General features: G+C 36.7%; 1 protein-coding gene across 1 annotated transcript in view; it reads left to right on the top strand.

Annotated features, from left to right (window-relative positions):
- The window catches only part of LOC131062898 (monothiol glutaredoxin-S7, chloroplastic), a 108707-nt gene extending 97202 nt beyond the window's left edge, over positions 1 to 11505 (top strand). The window contains exon 3 of the mRNA XM_057996640.2: positions 11062 to 11505. Coding sequence (XP_057852623.2) covers positions 11062 to 11117 — 56 coding nt within the window. The 3' untranslated portion in view covers positions 11118 to 11505. The remainder of the gene's footprint in view (positions 1 to 11061) is intronic.
- Positions 11506 to 15482: the final 3977 nt, after the last annotated feature.

Below are 15482 nucleotides of genomic sequence, written 5' to 3'. Positions count from 1 at the left end.
GAAGCACAAAAAAGCTGTAGACAGTTGTTAAACAAAGAGATTGCTATAGTGTTGAAATGAACAACCTCCTCTATAACCAAGATGATGATCAGGATCAAGAAGACAACAATTTGCATGAGTGTTCCCAACGACACTACTCGAACAATCAGATGGTAAACAACGACAAAACATTTGGCAATCAAAGATACAGATGGCAAATTTGTCTGCAGGACTTACCCCAACGACAGTACTCAACCATGTAAGAGTAAACTGCTAGTTGAAAATACAGGTGCCAATAGTTTGAAAACCACTAATCAATTGAGGATAAATTGCCTCTATGAAATTGGAATGCAAGAGTGTCTATATGGTAAAAGCTATATCGCACTGAAATACAACCACTGTACTTGGCTAGTAGATAGGAACAAATATTGAATACATAGTTCACTCCAAAGAGAAACCAAGGAAGCATTAGCACCAACAGAAGAAACTACCCCATAATGTTGACAAGGGAGGGAGATGAGTGTTTCACTAAAATTGAGTGTCACCAAGTAGTGCATGGAGGAGAAATTGAATGTGCACAAGAAAGTATCTGCAAGTGAAAAAAGATATGCAACCAATGCACACACGCATGGGACACGAATCACTAGTATTTGATGTCGTTGTGGAGGAACACTCACTGGACAAAGGTGTGATGGCAAAACAAAAGGCAGTTTGCAAACCCCCATGGCATTTTATAATACATCGCATATACAAAATAAGGCACACCAGTTTAGTTGCACTTATCTCAGTGCGTCTACAAACAAAGAAGTCATTGAAAAGGATGCTCAAAATGCCCAAATAGGGCAAAGTGCTGGATATACATGTAGAACAGCTTGAGGGAAGTCATCCAATACAAACAAAAAATTTCTAGAAGCCAAAATGATTATGTAATCAGCCATAAAGTGAAAACACAAAAGACTGACTAAAATGTACTTGGGAAAAAAACTGGAAAAATAACAGCAGATTTGAATAAAGCAATGAGACACCTTTTCAACACATATTCGTTTGCGAAAATTGGAGTCTAGATGAGCAAGTTATGGCCCCAAAAGCACAAAAAGGTCTGACTTCAACATGATACATAAAAATGGAGAAACTAACAAAAACATTGGCACCACTAGATTGGTGTCAGAACCATCTTTTTGATGATATCTTGTTTGCACGATTTCGACTTTTTATGACCAAGTTATGACCAAAAAACCAACTATATTTGGTAGGCTTGAAGGGTTTCTAGAAATAGAAAATTTTTGAAATTAGAAAATAGAAACTTTCCAAAAATAGGAACTCTCTGAAAATAAAAAAAGTTTGAAAATGGAAATTCTAAAAACTTCCCAAAAATAGAAACTTTCCAAAAATGGAAGGTTCTTGAAAATAATAATTTTAAAAAATAGAAAATTTGCAAAATTTTTGATGTGCTTTTGCTCTGAAAGCTGATAATAATTGCCCACTTCCATATCCACACAAGAAAGCAAACCTAGTGACCTTGCAACACTTTGGAGAAAAGAAACTCTCAGTGCTTGAGAAGCGGTTTGTTGAATCCATGCTCGGATACCATGTTGAATTTTGCAACACAAGCATCTGCAAGGTCAAACAGCAAATGAAGAACACCTTCCACAAATGGGAGCGACAAAGATGAATGCTGTGTTCTTCAAAAGCAAATGTTACTGAATTAATTACAATGCATAATGATGTGCTTTTATAGAGAGCATAAAGATACCCTAAACTAAATTTAGGAGAACTAAAGTAAAAGCATGAGTGAGCTAATTAAAGCTCAACTAAAGCTAAAATAAAGTATTACTAAGTGAACTTAAGCTAGAAAAAGCACGACTCTAGATAGAAAAGCATAACTCTTGATGAAAAAGCAAATCTCTACCTAAAATGCTCTAACATTATCAATCAACTGCATTTCCCTGTCGTTCTCGCTTCATTTCCCTTTCAAAATTCATTTGCAGTTATTAGCCACTGACTGAAGTTTCAAACATTAATTAAAGATATGTTATTATTGAAAAATTCTATGTCACTATAGCTGTCCACTCACCATGCTGTCTGATCCATGGTGCCATCATTGTGTGTTGTGATGGTAGTCATCAAAAAAGCATTTTCCTTAAGAATTGGCCTAGAAAACACCTTTTAACGTCAATTTTATCTGAGCATAAGTACAGTGGGGCCGACTCTGCAGCACTTCAAGGCTTATTTGCATATTTTGCAAGTCACTAGGAAAAAAATTGGAAGTTTTGGTTTTGGATTTCACAATTCATTAACTCAAAATTTTCTATTTCCTTAGAAATTGGACTTTGCCCCTCACTTTGCAGCTCTTGCAAAATATGTTTGCAAACATGGAATTCACAGCTCACTTAACAGCTCCAGTTCATCCAGAATTTACACCTTATTTTGTATCTCATGCGAATGGTTTCTCTAATCATATTTCGCACCTCAACTTTACATTTTCTACAAAGTAAAATACAAACGAAACCACCAAACTATTGGGCTCCACAAGTAGATAATCGGGGGTTCCACGACACTTTTTACACTTCATCATCCACTTCCAACAGCTGTCTAGAAGGGTGATGATTGGTTGGACCATGAACAGTTTTTGTAATTGTTCATTCTTGTAATGATGCTATATTTCTTTCTTCATGGTAACATAGAGATGGTACACATAGATCCTTTTTATAACACAATATTAATCTCCCACACAATCTTTTTTAAGATTCATCCCACATGCATAACATAGTTTGGATTCTATGCTCATATTTAAAATATCTTCTCAAGAGGAATATACTTAATATATCATGGGAACTTCACATAAATCAGAGGGATTATCATGCCTGAAATATACTAATATATTATAAAATCTCAATATTCATATAATAAAATGAATAAATAAAATAATTACACATTATTAAATAATCAAAATTAGTTCAATTGATAAAATACCATATCAAATTAAATGTCTCATATCAAATATCCGAGATCCAAAGAAGTCTATGAAAATGCCTAAACCATAGCATATCCCTTGACAAGTTTGATAGTATGAAAATATTAGTCTATAAACTAGTTTTATCAAAGTACGTAAGACATACTATAGGCACAAGTAGACAAAATGAGAACAATATGGTCTAGGGATGCACTAGGTGTGTTCAAAGCATAGGTTCTAAATCCTGGGACACTACATTGACTTGTCTTAAAGAATATAGGGACTCAACAATATTCATCATCGTGAGAGAGGATTGAAGAGGGAACATGAAATCACATCCTCCCTTTGCGTGAACTCTCACATGCTCTTCAAAATTTGGGAAGTCATCTCCCAAGCATCCATTTGACTGGTTGCACCAACTGACAACCATCAAATGACCACTTCGTCCTGTAGGGAGATTTTTCCATCAACTGACCACTTTTTCCATGTCTAGGGAATTTTATCTTGTCCGGAGTCGTCAAGAGAGAAAATTCTCACAAAACCAATTTTCCTCGTGCTTTGAAATTCTTCACCTTGGGTGCATTTCTTCTCCGAGGAAGGAATTTTTTTCATTTTGAATTTTTCCTCCTTAGCCTTGAATTCAACGTTTTGTTTTGTCCATGGGCACGCTTTGAAGGATTTCTTTGGAATTGACATTTTCCTCCTAGACCATGTTTCTGCATTTTCTACTTGTCCTGGAGCGCATTTGCTAGGAAGTGGAGGACTTCTAGAAAATTAGAGTTTTCTTCCTTGATGTCATTTTGGTGCCCATTCCTTTCTTAGAGCACATTTTCTCCATGGTGAAGGAATTTTTGATTTGGAGGAAAATTCCTCCTTAACCTCATTTTGGCACCCAACCTTGACCTTGATTCTACTTTGCCCCAGAGGAAGGAATTTTATCATGCCTTAGCCAAATTTCACGTTTTCCAAGGCCTTGTGCATGACTGGGCGCATCTTGGTCCTACAGGAGAATTCTAGTTTTGAGGAAAAAATCCTCCTGAACCTCATTCTAGTGCTCCCCTCCTATCTTAGGCACATTTTGCATTTGTGGAAGGAAAGAATTTTCCTTAATCCCACTTTGGAGCCTTACCCTTTGCCTTGGTTGCAATTTCCAGCTGGAGAAGTGTTGACGTGTATTTTGTACACCATCATACACAGAATAAAATACCTAAGGGCATCTTATCCTCTCTTGAATAAAGCCTCTAACTGCTGAAGATTCGCGTAAAGGATCAGTTAGGTAGACTCCAAGGTTCTTTGATGTAGGGTCTCTACGTGTGGACAAGCTCCAGTGGTATGATGTGATTTGCTGGAATCACAAGGGGACTTACATTGAACTTCCGATCTGCTTTGCTGGACACAGGCTCTTACTAACTTAGATTAAAAAAATGGAAAAAGGATAAGGGCGAAGAGAGGATCTAATCCTAATACTAAGAATGTAGGAGCAATGATTGATTTTTGATGAAACTCTAACTAGGTCTTGTTTTGACATCAATGGAACATCTACACAAGGCTAGTGCGATCTTCTAAGGGAAGCTTTATGATGTTCAAATTATCACCGCAGGCATAGATACCATCCAAGTTGATGCATATCAATGAAGAGGCAACAAATTGAAATTGAGCTTAGGCTGAATGATTCCAGTTGACTACGCAAGGCAAGTCTGCAATCAACAAACTGCTAGTAGTATGGATGTACGAATTCCACCATCAATCAATCACATTTCCTCCATTCATCTAATCATCTACCATCTAAGATTGAAGACTCAACAAGAAACCATGCAAATTGCAAGAAAAACGACATATTTCACCATTACTTCAATGAAAATGGAGTTTGTTTACAATCAATGGCAACAATTTCTTGCCTTGTCCTCCTATTCTACTCTAATTGCTATTCTATCAACTATATTCTAACTCTTCCAACTATTTACAACTCTCTCTAATCATCCTTTACAAATGAAATGTTTGGGCTTATATAGTGCCCACAATACAATTTGATGGCTTAGATCAATTCAAGATCAATGGCCAAGATTTTACAATGAAAACCCTAATTAGGGTTTGTTACAACCATTACATAACATTTAATGTTTGACCAATGATAAAATTGTATTGCTTGGACACATGTCCCTTTTAGAAAAATTGACCAATGGATAGCCAGGGTAGGTACATCGGAGTTTGTGCCACCTTCCATGAGTTAGGTACATTGAATCTGGACATGCTGAGGTGGACCACACTGACTGGAGGAGTGATGACTGGGATGCCACCTCATTTGACACTTGGAACTTGGTAGATATTCAACTTGATGTTGTTGAGAAGCTTGCTTTAATTAATTCATCTGGAACTATTTAGCTTCTTCAACGAGCCCTTGTTCTAACTCCTTGCGTCCTTGATGTGCAGGAAGATGATGTACCTCGCCTTGGAACACTGGATTGAAAGAGTTCGCCCTTGTCCTGGCTTGATCGTCCTGGCGAAGAGATCTCCATTTGATGCCTACACAACATTTCAAAATTAGTAACATGATTTTGCAATACATAACATAAATTAGAGAGCAAATTTTAGGAAACTTAATGATAAGTCCTTTATTAATCATTTCCTAAAAACGATTGAGCTAAGGATTCAAAATTTCAAAATTCAAAATTAAGGAAATGACGATGAACAATTCAAAATCAAGACAATAAAACCAATATCGCCATACCTCAGGAGAGAGCTAACTCTAGAATGCAAATGAGAAAAATTGCCTAGGCAAAATTGACGTAAGATGGTCTTCAACGTGATCTCCTCTTCAAAATATCAATTTCGTCACCTTTAGTATATCCTTGACGTGATCTCCAATGCCTTGGACAAGTTCGCACTTCCTTGGATAGTACTAACGCCTTCCTTTGGATATAAATTCGCACCTCCTAGCTTGAAATGAAATTCGCACCACCTTGAACACAACTTCGCACTTCTCCCTTTGTCTTCCTTAAATCGCACTTGAGATGATAAAAATGATAATGTGAAAATAAAAATCTTTCACCTCCCTTATATAAGCGCCTCTCATCATCCACCCTAAGGCCGACTTTTGTGAAATAAAGCAATTTTTAAATGATTTTAATTAAATAATAAAGGCCGACCTCCCTATCTAAGCGCTCCTCTTGATTTTTATTAATTAATAAATAATTAATTAAATGCCTTTATCATTTAAATTGACAAATTCGATTTTTACAAGGCAAAATAATTAATTAACATTAAGCGCAATATTTAAATGCTATTTTTAATAAAATATCGATTTTGTTAGCATTTAAATAAATTTAAAAAATGTGTTTTAAGCGCCAAAATGAAAAAGTGAGAAGATACGTACCTCATCGCCCTGGTCCCTGACTGAGGGACAGGAGCGATCCATCAATTTGGTCATGATTCTTGCAATTTTTACGTCCAAGGTCTTCATCCTTACGTCCAAATCGCCATTTTAGCTGGGTCCTTTGAGTTAGATTGACTTGCATGTGTGAATGAGTGCCTTTGTATGTAATATCGCCCTGGTCCCTTCCTGAGGGACAGGAGCGATCCTAGTGTCCTGGCTCAAATTTGCAAACTTTTGATCTTTGTTCTTCATTCATTGTCTTCCAAAGGACGTCCTTGACCATGCCTATCTTTGCCTTGTCTTGGTTTTGACGGAACATGAGTGTTTTAGTAAAAATCGCTTTGGTCCTTGTCCAAAGGACAGGAGCGATATAGGCTCTTTGTGCAAATTGGTAGCATTTTAACGTTCAACACTTTGGTATATCACCTTCAAAAGACGCCTTAGACCTTTTACCATCTTGCAAAACCTTGGCTTGACGTAAATTTTGAGAGACTTGGCCAATATAATCAATATCGCTCTGGTCCCTTCCTGAGGGACAGGAGCGAACTTCAAGTTTTTGAGCTTGTCCTTGCGTTCTTCAACTTGCCATTACCTTCAATGCGTGAAATGACATCCCTTGATTCCTCTTGGTGGCTTGATACTTGTTAAACTTTCAAAATCTTGGTCTTTATGGAAATTTCGCTTTGGTCCCTTCCTGAGGGACAGGAGCGAATTAGGATATTTTAGAGCAAATCCCTCAATGTGGCGATCCTTGTAACTTTGTGCTTGATGGAGATGCTTCGAAACGTCCTTGGTACCTTGTTCTTCGCCTTGGAGTGTCCTGATCTTGGAGGGACGACAATATAATCATCATATCGCCCTGGTCCCTTGGAGAGGGACAGGAGCGAATTTGTACTTGTAGTCTCCATCACACTTCGCCAGCTTCCAAATTTATCTTCAACGGTTTCGTAATGTCCCCTTTCATTCGTCCATGCCTTGGAATTCATTGTAACTTGGCAAGAAATTCATCTTAGACAAAAATCGCTCTGGTCCCTCCCTGAGGGACAGGAGCGAACTTAAGCATTTTGGTCCCTTGTTGGCGTTTCATAATCTTCAATTTATCTTCAATGAGTTCATTTTACCTCTTTTCTTGCCTTTGAACGTAAAATTTGCTTGATCTTTGCCCAGATCGTACCTTATGAAGAATTTCGCTCTGGTCCTTCAGTGAGGGACAGGAGCGAATTTGACCCTCTAGGCAAAAACTTCATCATTTCATCGTTTTTGATCAAGTCTGGATGCTCTATCATGCTCATTTCGTCCTTCATCATGCCTTTGATGTCTCGATTCGTCCAAACAAGGTCAGGAATGGCTCAACTAAGCATTTTCGCTCTGGACCCTTGGTGAGGGACACGAGCGATTCGCCTTGGTCCCTTGGAGAGGGACAGGAGCGCTTTTTCGCTCTGGACCCTTGGAGAAGGACACGAGCGAAATTTGACTTTTCGCACTCTCGATCAGGACAATTTTAATGGAATATAACATTTAAGTATAAGTGTTTCTTCTTTCTTATACTTTAAGTTATATTCCATATATACTTTCAGGATGTTTGAGAGTGGTTTCAGACCTCCAGGAGTTATATTGCAAAATCTAGTTTTTGGAGGTTTTTTCAGTTTCCAGACTTAGTCAAATTCAGGATCAGGACATTCCAGACTTAGCCAAATTTCAGGATTAGGACCTTACTCAAGCCGGACATGTTATCCTGTTGATCTCCCCGACAGCGCTTCAAGTTATATTCATTTGATAAAATGTACCTCTTTGGACCTTTTCACATCGTCAAGACGTTAAAATCTTGCAAGGACAAAGCAAAATTGGATTTGTAGCTCCGGTCCTTCACTGAGGGACAGGAGCGATTTTTCCCCTGGAGGCATTTCTGTGCTCATGAAAATCTTCAATTTATATTCAATGGAAAGATCTCGCCTTTCTCCATCACTTCCAATTCGTAATTCATCTTGACCCTGCAGGAATAGTAAAATATTTGAAAACGAGCTCCCGTCCTTCACTGAGGGACAGGAGCGATTTTGCTCCTACAGGCCAAAATAACATGATTTTACACATTTTAACACTTCACAAGGCGAAAACAAATCATTTGAGATGCCTAGGATCAAAAATCAAAAATGTCAAAATTTGGTCAAAAATATCCAATTGGACAAAAATTCACATAAATTTAAGCTCTGCATCAACATTCCAATTGAAAATTAGACCATTCTGGCGAATTCATTGTATTCAAAATTTGCATCCTAGAAAAGGAAGCTCAAAAAGCTCTCAAAACGACTGGATTCTGGCCTGAAAAGACAAAAGTTAAAACCCTAGGGGTTGACCCTAAATCCAGACGACTAACTGACTAACAAAACCCTAAAAAAGCAAAGCGAAAACGAACAAAACGAGCAAAAAAAACATGGGTCCCCATTTGCAATGGGGCGATGTGTGAAAACGTCACAACAAGAAGGAATTCTGACTATGTTTGAAAAATCCTCCCTTGCTTCACTTTGGCGCCCTCTACCTTCCTAGAATGCTCCTTGACTAGGGAACATGAATTTTGAATTTGGGAGGAAATTCCTCCTGTACCCCTTTCTAGCGCCCATCTATCTTGAGCACCATTTCTAAGTGATGGAGGAATTTTGGAATTAGTGAACTTTCCTCCTCTACCTCATTCTAGCAAACAAATTCTTCCTAGAGCGCTCCTTGGGCATTGCAAAGGAATTTTTGAAGTTTTGCCTTAGATTTTGTGCTCATCTCTTGAATTTGGATGCCATTCTTGGATTGAAGAGAATTTATCATGAGAGGGAAAACTTCCATGCCTTATTAGAGTGATTTTTCATGCCCATTTCCACTTCAGGAAATAATTCCAGATAGCGCCATTTTTTTGATCATCTGCTTGCTTTTTCAATTTTCCAGATTTGGACTTGGATTTTCAAGAATGCTGTGCTATTGGTGTCTTGACCACTGCCTGAAATAGAGCTGCCAAAATAGGCTTACTAAAAATAGTGAGTACTTCCAAACATCAAATTAGGGCTTTGGCTTCATTGCAATGTTCAAACTTCAAACAAGCTCCTGACTTAGCCAAATTCGTTCAAAACACTTGCAGATTTGATCAGATTTTACCAAAATATTTGCAGACCTTGGGAGACAGAAGAGACTACTGTGAAAATACCCAAAGAACCACAATCAAAAGACCAAGAGGACCAAATAAGTAGGGGGTCTCCATTTAGAATGGGGTGATGTGTGATTAGGTCACAACAGTAGGATTAGACAAATATCATCTATATAAACTTGGGTTATAGACCTCATTTCACATTCAATTCATAGTACAGATTATTCTTTCATTTGCGGGTGTTATGTTGTGCTCTTTTTAGCTTGAAACCTGTTCATTTCATTAATTGATTCTATGCTGTTTAAAAAATCTTTGCTGACTTAATTAAATAAACTTCTGAAAAATGATTGTGCCTATGATAGCATTGAAAATGAAAACTAAATTCCGATACTTAAATTTATCATGAAAGCATGATTCAAAGTAGATGAAACGTATCAATCTAAAAGAGACAATGGTGCAATATAATCAAAAGTTTTATTGCAAATGAGAGTTCAAAGAGTTATTCACAAAAAGGGTAGCAATCTGGAAAAATTAAAATATGATTCAAACCCACACACTACCTTTCTACATTCAGATACTACTTTATAATTTTGCATGGAAGAAATGAGGAGACCAAAGATAGAATGCGATTTGACTCTCCCGAGGATGTAAAGAGCTTTCTGACAAGTTTTCCTGGGAAGAACACAAAACTCTGATTACCAGAAGTATTGAAATTTCTTGAACTTATTACTTTCGGAAATTTGGAGCCATGTTTTTTTGAATATTTTGTCGGGGTCATTTTAACTGGAAAATCCCTGATTTTGTACCTACAGGACTTAAGAGATGGCCCTAAGCTTTTTGACATCTATCATACACAATCAAATCCAGAAATAACAAGTGAATACTCACATGAATCCTTCTTTGGTCCTAACCTTACCTTTAGCCGGTTTGGGCCTCACCTTGCCTAGCCTGGTCCTAACCTCCACTTTGCCTAGCTGCTTTGGGTTTGATCTTCTAGCTAGCTCTTTGAGGAATAGGGGTTTCAAATATCTCATTCATAGCTCTTTCCTCATTGCACTCACTCCCAGCACACAGATATGAACGGGAGAAACCATACCATATCAGGGCACGGGATAAACCATACCCCATACCCAGGGCCATGCCAGGAGTTGCATTACAATACCAGACAGGCAAGAGTTGCAGGACCATTCCAGAAATAACAAGTGAATACTCACATGAATTGTGCAAATCTGATAGCATTATTTTTTTGACATCTGTTATGGTTTTAATTTCTGAAGAAACATGACGCCCTAATAAAGTGACCTGCTAGTTTTTTCAGTTTTTTTTTCCCCAAAATTGTTCTTACCTGCCACCTCGATCACATCATCTTCATCTAGATTGAGTTGGTAAAGGAAAGAAATACATCAAAATAAATTATCCAAGCTTGCGATATAGTTTTGTCTTTAATTTTTGAGTATTTGCAATGGAAATAATTCAGACGGCATTCCGGATTTGGCCATATATGGTCATATATGGCCAGATCCATTCTTTCAGCTATATTCCATGTGTCATTAAATTAAACGAATTGTTAAGTTTTTATTTGCTGTCCTTGTATATTCTGATAACATTTTCTCATTTTCATTTCAACAGAAGCATACCAGAGTGGAGAATTGCAGGAATTGCTGGAAAAGGCAATGTGCTCTTAATATGCAGCATACTAGATGCTGTTGTACAACTGCACATAATGTTGAATTTGTTCTCTCAATAGCAACAACGTTTGAGTAAGATGTCACACTATGATATAATTTAATGATTCATTTTAGCGGTGATTAATCATAAATTTGTATTTCTCTATCTTATTAAAAAAAATATAATTGTAATATGCTATTTATTGTTTGAAATTAAAAAAAAGATCTATGGAACTATAGTATCCAAAGTCTTTTGATTTCGTCCTACTGGGAAATTATCACGATTTGTTTACGCAGGTCTGGTGGCTGTCTAGAAAGGTGAAACATTTGAGATTGACAATAAATTTGAAACTGTGCAATTGATCTCACTGAGATGTGATCCAAATCGTTTTGAGTTTATTGTTCACCTTTCAGAGCAGAATAATTTTTCGGTGAGAAATAATCTGGTAGTTTTCAATCTTAAAAAAGTGTACGACCTTGACAAAAAATTGCATTTAAAAAGTCAGATTAGTCCTTTCATTTGGCTAAACTGTTCTGAAACTATGAATTAGAATGATAAGGCTGGCTGCCATGTGCTAAGAATGCTTCAGTTGGACTTGCCATGCAGATTTAAACCTTAGATGCAGTATTTTAATGGTGAGATGAAATAATTATTAAATGTGAAAATGCTGTTAGCTATTTTCTGTGCAAGAAGAAAAACAATTACAATGTATTAAAAATGAAGCAGTCATATATTCGATACAAAGTATATAGGTTTGATACAAGGGAGTTGGAAATGATGTCATAAGGTGGCTAAACATTTCTAAGAAGCCATTGGTTCATCATTCATCTCCTCCTGACTTGAAGTTGTCAAGCTTAGGGAAGCATTTATACCTAATAAAAGAAGCCAAAAGAAAAATCTTTCTTTTTTATGAAAGGGGTAAAATGCTTTTGATCCGGAGCTATGAACCAGTGAAATTACAAATGGAGGACTTCATCCCCAACATAATAGACAACAATAGCATTCCAATAGGATTTGAACTTTGAACCTTGGTGGTAAGAACAACAACCAAATATATTAATGTTTCATTCTCAGGTTTCCAAGGTTTGAATGGTTAGTGAACCCTTGAGGGAACATTCATTTTAGTGGGTCACCATTTCTCTGTTTGATTGCCTTTGAATCCATTTTGAAAATGCAGAGGAACATCTAGAATGTCCATTTTCGAGGACATCGATACACCTGTCTGTAATCAGGTTGTTTTCAGGGTGATACCGGCTGCTTTGATGGAGTTCGCAAGGTTTGTTTTCTATCATTTTTTTGCATATAAATAGGTAATTGACTTTTTTTTTTTACTCTTATTTATTTTTTGTATGGACATATCCATTTTATCTTAATGGTGGCACTTGGAAACCAATAATTTTCATTTTTGTTAAATAACCGTTTCTGATTCCTTGAGTTTACCTTTTTATGTATTAAGCGAGAAGACTTCATAATAAGTCTGTGCATGAATACCTTTATAGCTAGAGAGACCTTCGAGATTTATTGGAAGTATTTTGAAGTATGCACCTATAAACGTTTCTTACTGCTCTATGTTAGAGCTTCAAGAAGTTCATTTGTATTCTTAATATCTTTCGGAGATGATCATGTATATTCAATTTTTGTGTGTTATAAGGACAAAATATAATATAAGTAGTGTGTAGATGATAATACAAATTCAACTTTCTTATATTATAAGGGCAAAATACAATACAAATAATGTGTAAAATTAGAGTATAATATCTAATTAGTTTGATGCTCCCCTCATGGATGAGGAAATTCTTGCCTCTCAATGAATAGTCGCATGCAATCATGGAATGCGTGGCGATCTACAATCTCATCTCATTAATATCATGTTAAACAATCTATCATAAAAAACTATACATGTCTAAATGCTTCAAGAAGTGTAATTCACAACCATCTTGATGCTTCACTTGTTATTTCTAGAAAGAGGCCCACTTTTTACACACTAACCACCTTGAGGGTTGTGGGTGGGGGGGTATGTTGGGTCTTGCACCATGGCTTGCTAAGTCAATTGTTTCTTTTAGAATTGGCCCTAACAATTATTGTGTTTGAATTACCAACCTTGTCCAAGGCAAATTTCTTAGCTTCTACTCCATTTATGGGCCCAACTTTTCACTCGAGAGAGCCACTTTTTGTGTGGGAATGATTATGTACTCATTTACCTATTATTTATCGGATTCTGGGGGAGATTTCAACATGGTAGAACATCCTTCTAATTGTAGTTGGGACAACCACTCTTGGTTGCCACAAATTGAGTTTGAAGATTGAACCCTTGCTTGAAATTTCTTAGGTATGCATGATCCTATCATGGGTAAAATGGACTCTCATAGACCACATTTGTCTATATGGAGCTCTTGTTGTGAAGGTTCTTTTGTGGAAGATGTGTCACTTGGATAGGGTTTATATTTCTCCCAACTTTCTTGTCCTCCCTTCATTGGGACACTTCATCCATCTTGATTTAGCTACCACTCTTTTAGACCCCTTCACATGTTTATCCCCTACTGGAGTCATTGCCCTTCTTAATGGTCTCTTGTACAAATTAGACATCTTCCATCTTCAAAGCTAGGAATGCATTGATGACCTAGCTATTAGGAAAGTTGAGCGTAAACTTTAAGATGATAGATGGATTTGTTGGTGGGAAAGAACAATTGTGTGCAATAGTCTTTTCCTTCAATATTCTGGAAGGGCAGTGGCAACTAAGCATCAAAGAATTAAGAAATTGAGTAATTTGTTTAACACAGTAAACACCTAGACAATAATTTGCATATCCCTCTACAACAAATAGTTGTTTGCATTAAAAAATCGCTTCATAAATTGTTTGCTTATAAGGGCAAGGGTGCTCAATTGAGGGTTCATTTGCAATGGTTGAAAGAGGGTGATAAGAGCACCAAGTTTTCTTCCAATTCTTTCATCATAAACATAAAAAGGGAACTTGCTTTTATTATTAAATTTGTTGATGGCTAACTATAGGCCAGCCAAAATAAGATCATGAAAATCTTCTATGAGCATTATAAATGGCTATTTATTGTTGATTCAAATAATGACATCTAATTCTTATTTTGGAAGGCAACTTAGTATTGTATTCTATGCAATATTTAGCAAGACTAGCTATTTTCTTGATCACTATCCTCCTCAGATGAGATTGAGGAGGCTATGTGCAATTTGGCATTGGAGAAGAGCTTATGTTTGGGTGACCTTCTATTTGAATACTTTTGCACACTTTGGCCTCATATCAAGGAGGATTTCTACAATGTTTACCTTGAGGGCATTGAAACGAGGTCTCTAGGAAGGTTATCCCCAAAGGGAAACAACGAGATTATGTGAATGAATGATGCCCCATTACATTGATCAACACATCATATAAGATCAACTAAAGCCTTGGCGAAAATAATCAATACCCATCACACTAGAAATTGTTAGACTTGAGCAAACTAGCTTCCTAGTGGGCAACTATATTTTAGACAACTAGGTTCTATCTTGGAAATCATTTGAATGAGCACAAAAAACACCTCAAGATGTCTTGATACTCAAACTTGATTATTGATAAGGCTTATGACTGCATGAGATGGCCATTCATCCTTAAAATGCTTCATTGCTTGGGATTTGGTCCCAACTTTTGTGCCCATGTTGGAATGTTGTTCACGGATGTTAATGGAATATTGTCTATTAAATGAGCCCTCTTTGTGTAATTCCTCCAAAAATCCATTTGTGAGGGTTGCCCTCTAGCTTTGTTCCTTTATGGTCGCTTTAAAATATCTCTTCATCATGCCCAATCAAAATATCTTATTCATGACATCTCTCCTTGGTAACATGACAACTCTTAATTCTCACTTTGTTAATGATATCATGATTTTCATTTAAAATATAGTTGAAGATGTTAGTAATTTGCTTGATATCCTTGATTATTATTGTGTTGTCTTGAGCTCCAAGCTAGCCATTTACAAAACTATATTCTGAATGACACATTCCAATCCTCATCTACCATATATTCCTAAAGAGTTGATAGAGATCAAACATTGTTTCATTACTAGATAACTTGACATTCCTTTTGGAATAGAAGAATCCTTGAAAGATATGTGGAGGTTGTTTTTAAACAAATTTGAATCCAAATTGTTGGCCTAGACAAACCATTTTTTGTCTATGGTTGGGTGTTTATAGGTGGCTGAAAAATTCTCTTGGCTAGTCATGTCTACATTTCCTTTTGTTCGTATACCTCTAAAGCCTCCTATAATCAACTAACCCAACTCACCCATAATTTTATTTGGTCCAATGGGGAAATAAAAAAGGGCATGCGTACCACCTCTTGGTCTCGTTGTATCCTCCCTAAGAAGGGTGGCTTGGGT

Source organism: Cryptomeria japonica, chromosome 9 (assembly GCF_030272615.1).
Source record: "Cryptomeria japonica chromosome 9, Sugi_1.0, whole genome shotgun sequence".
Lineage (NCBI taxonomy): Eukaryota > Viridiplantae > Streptophyta > Pinopsida > Cupressales > Cupressaceae > Cryptomeria > Cryptomeria japonica.
The sequence above is the reverse complement of the archived record's forward strand: the minus strand, read 5'-3'. Positions and strand labels throughout refer to the sequence as shown.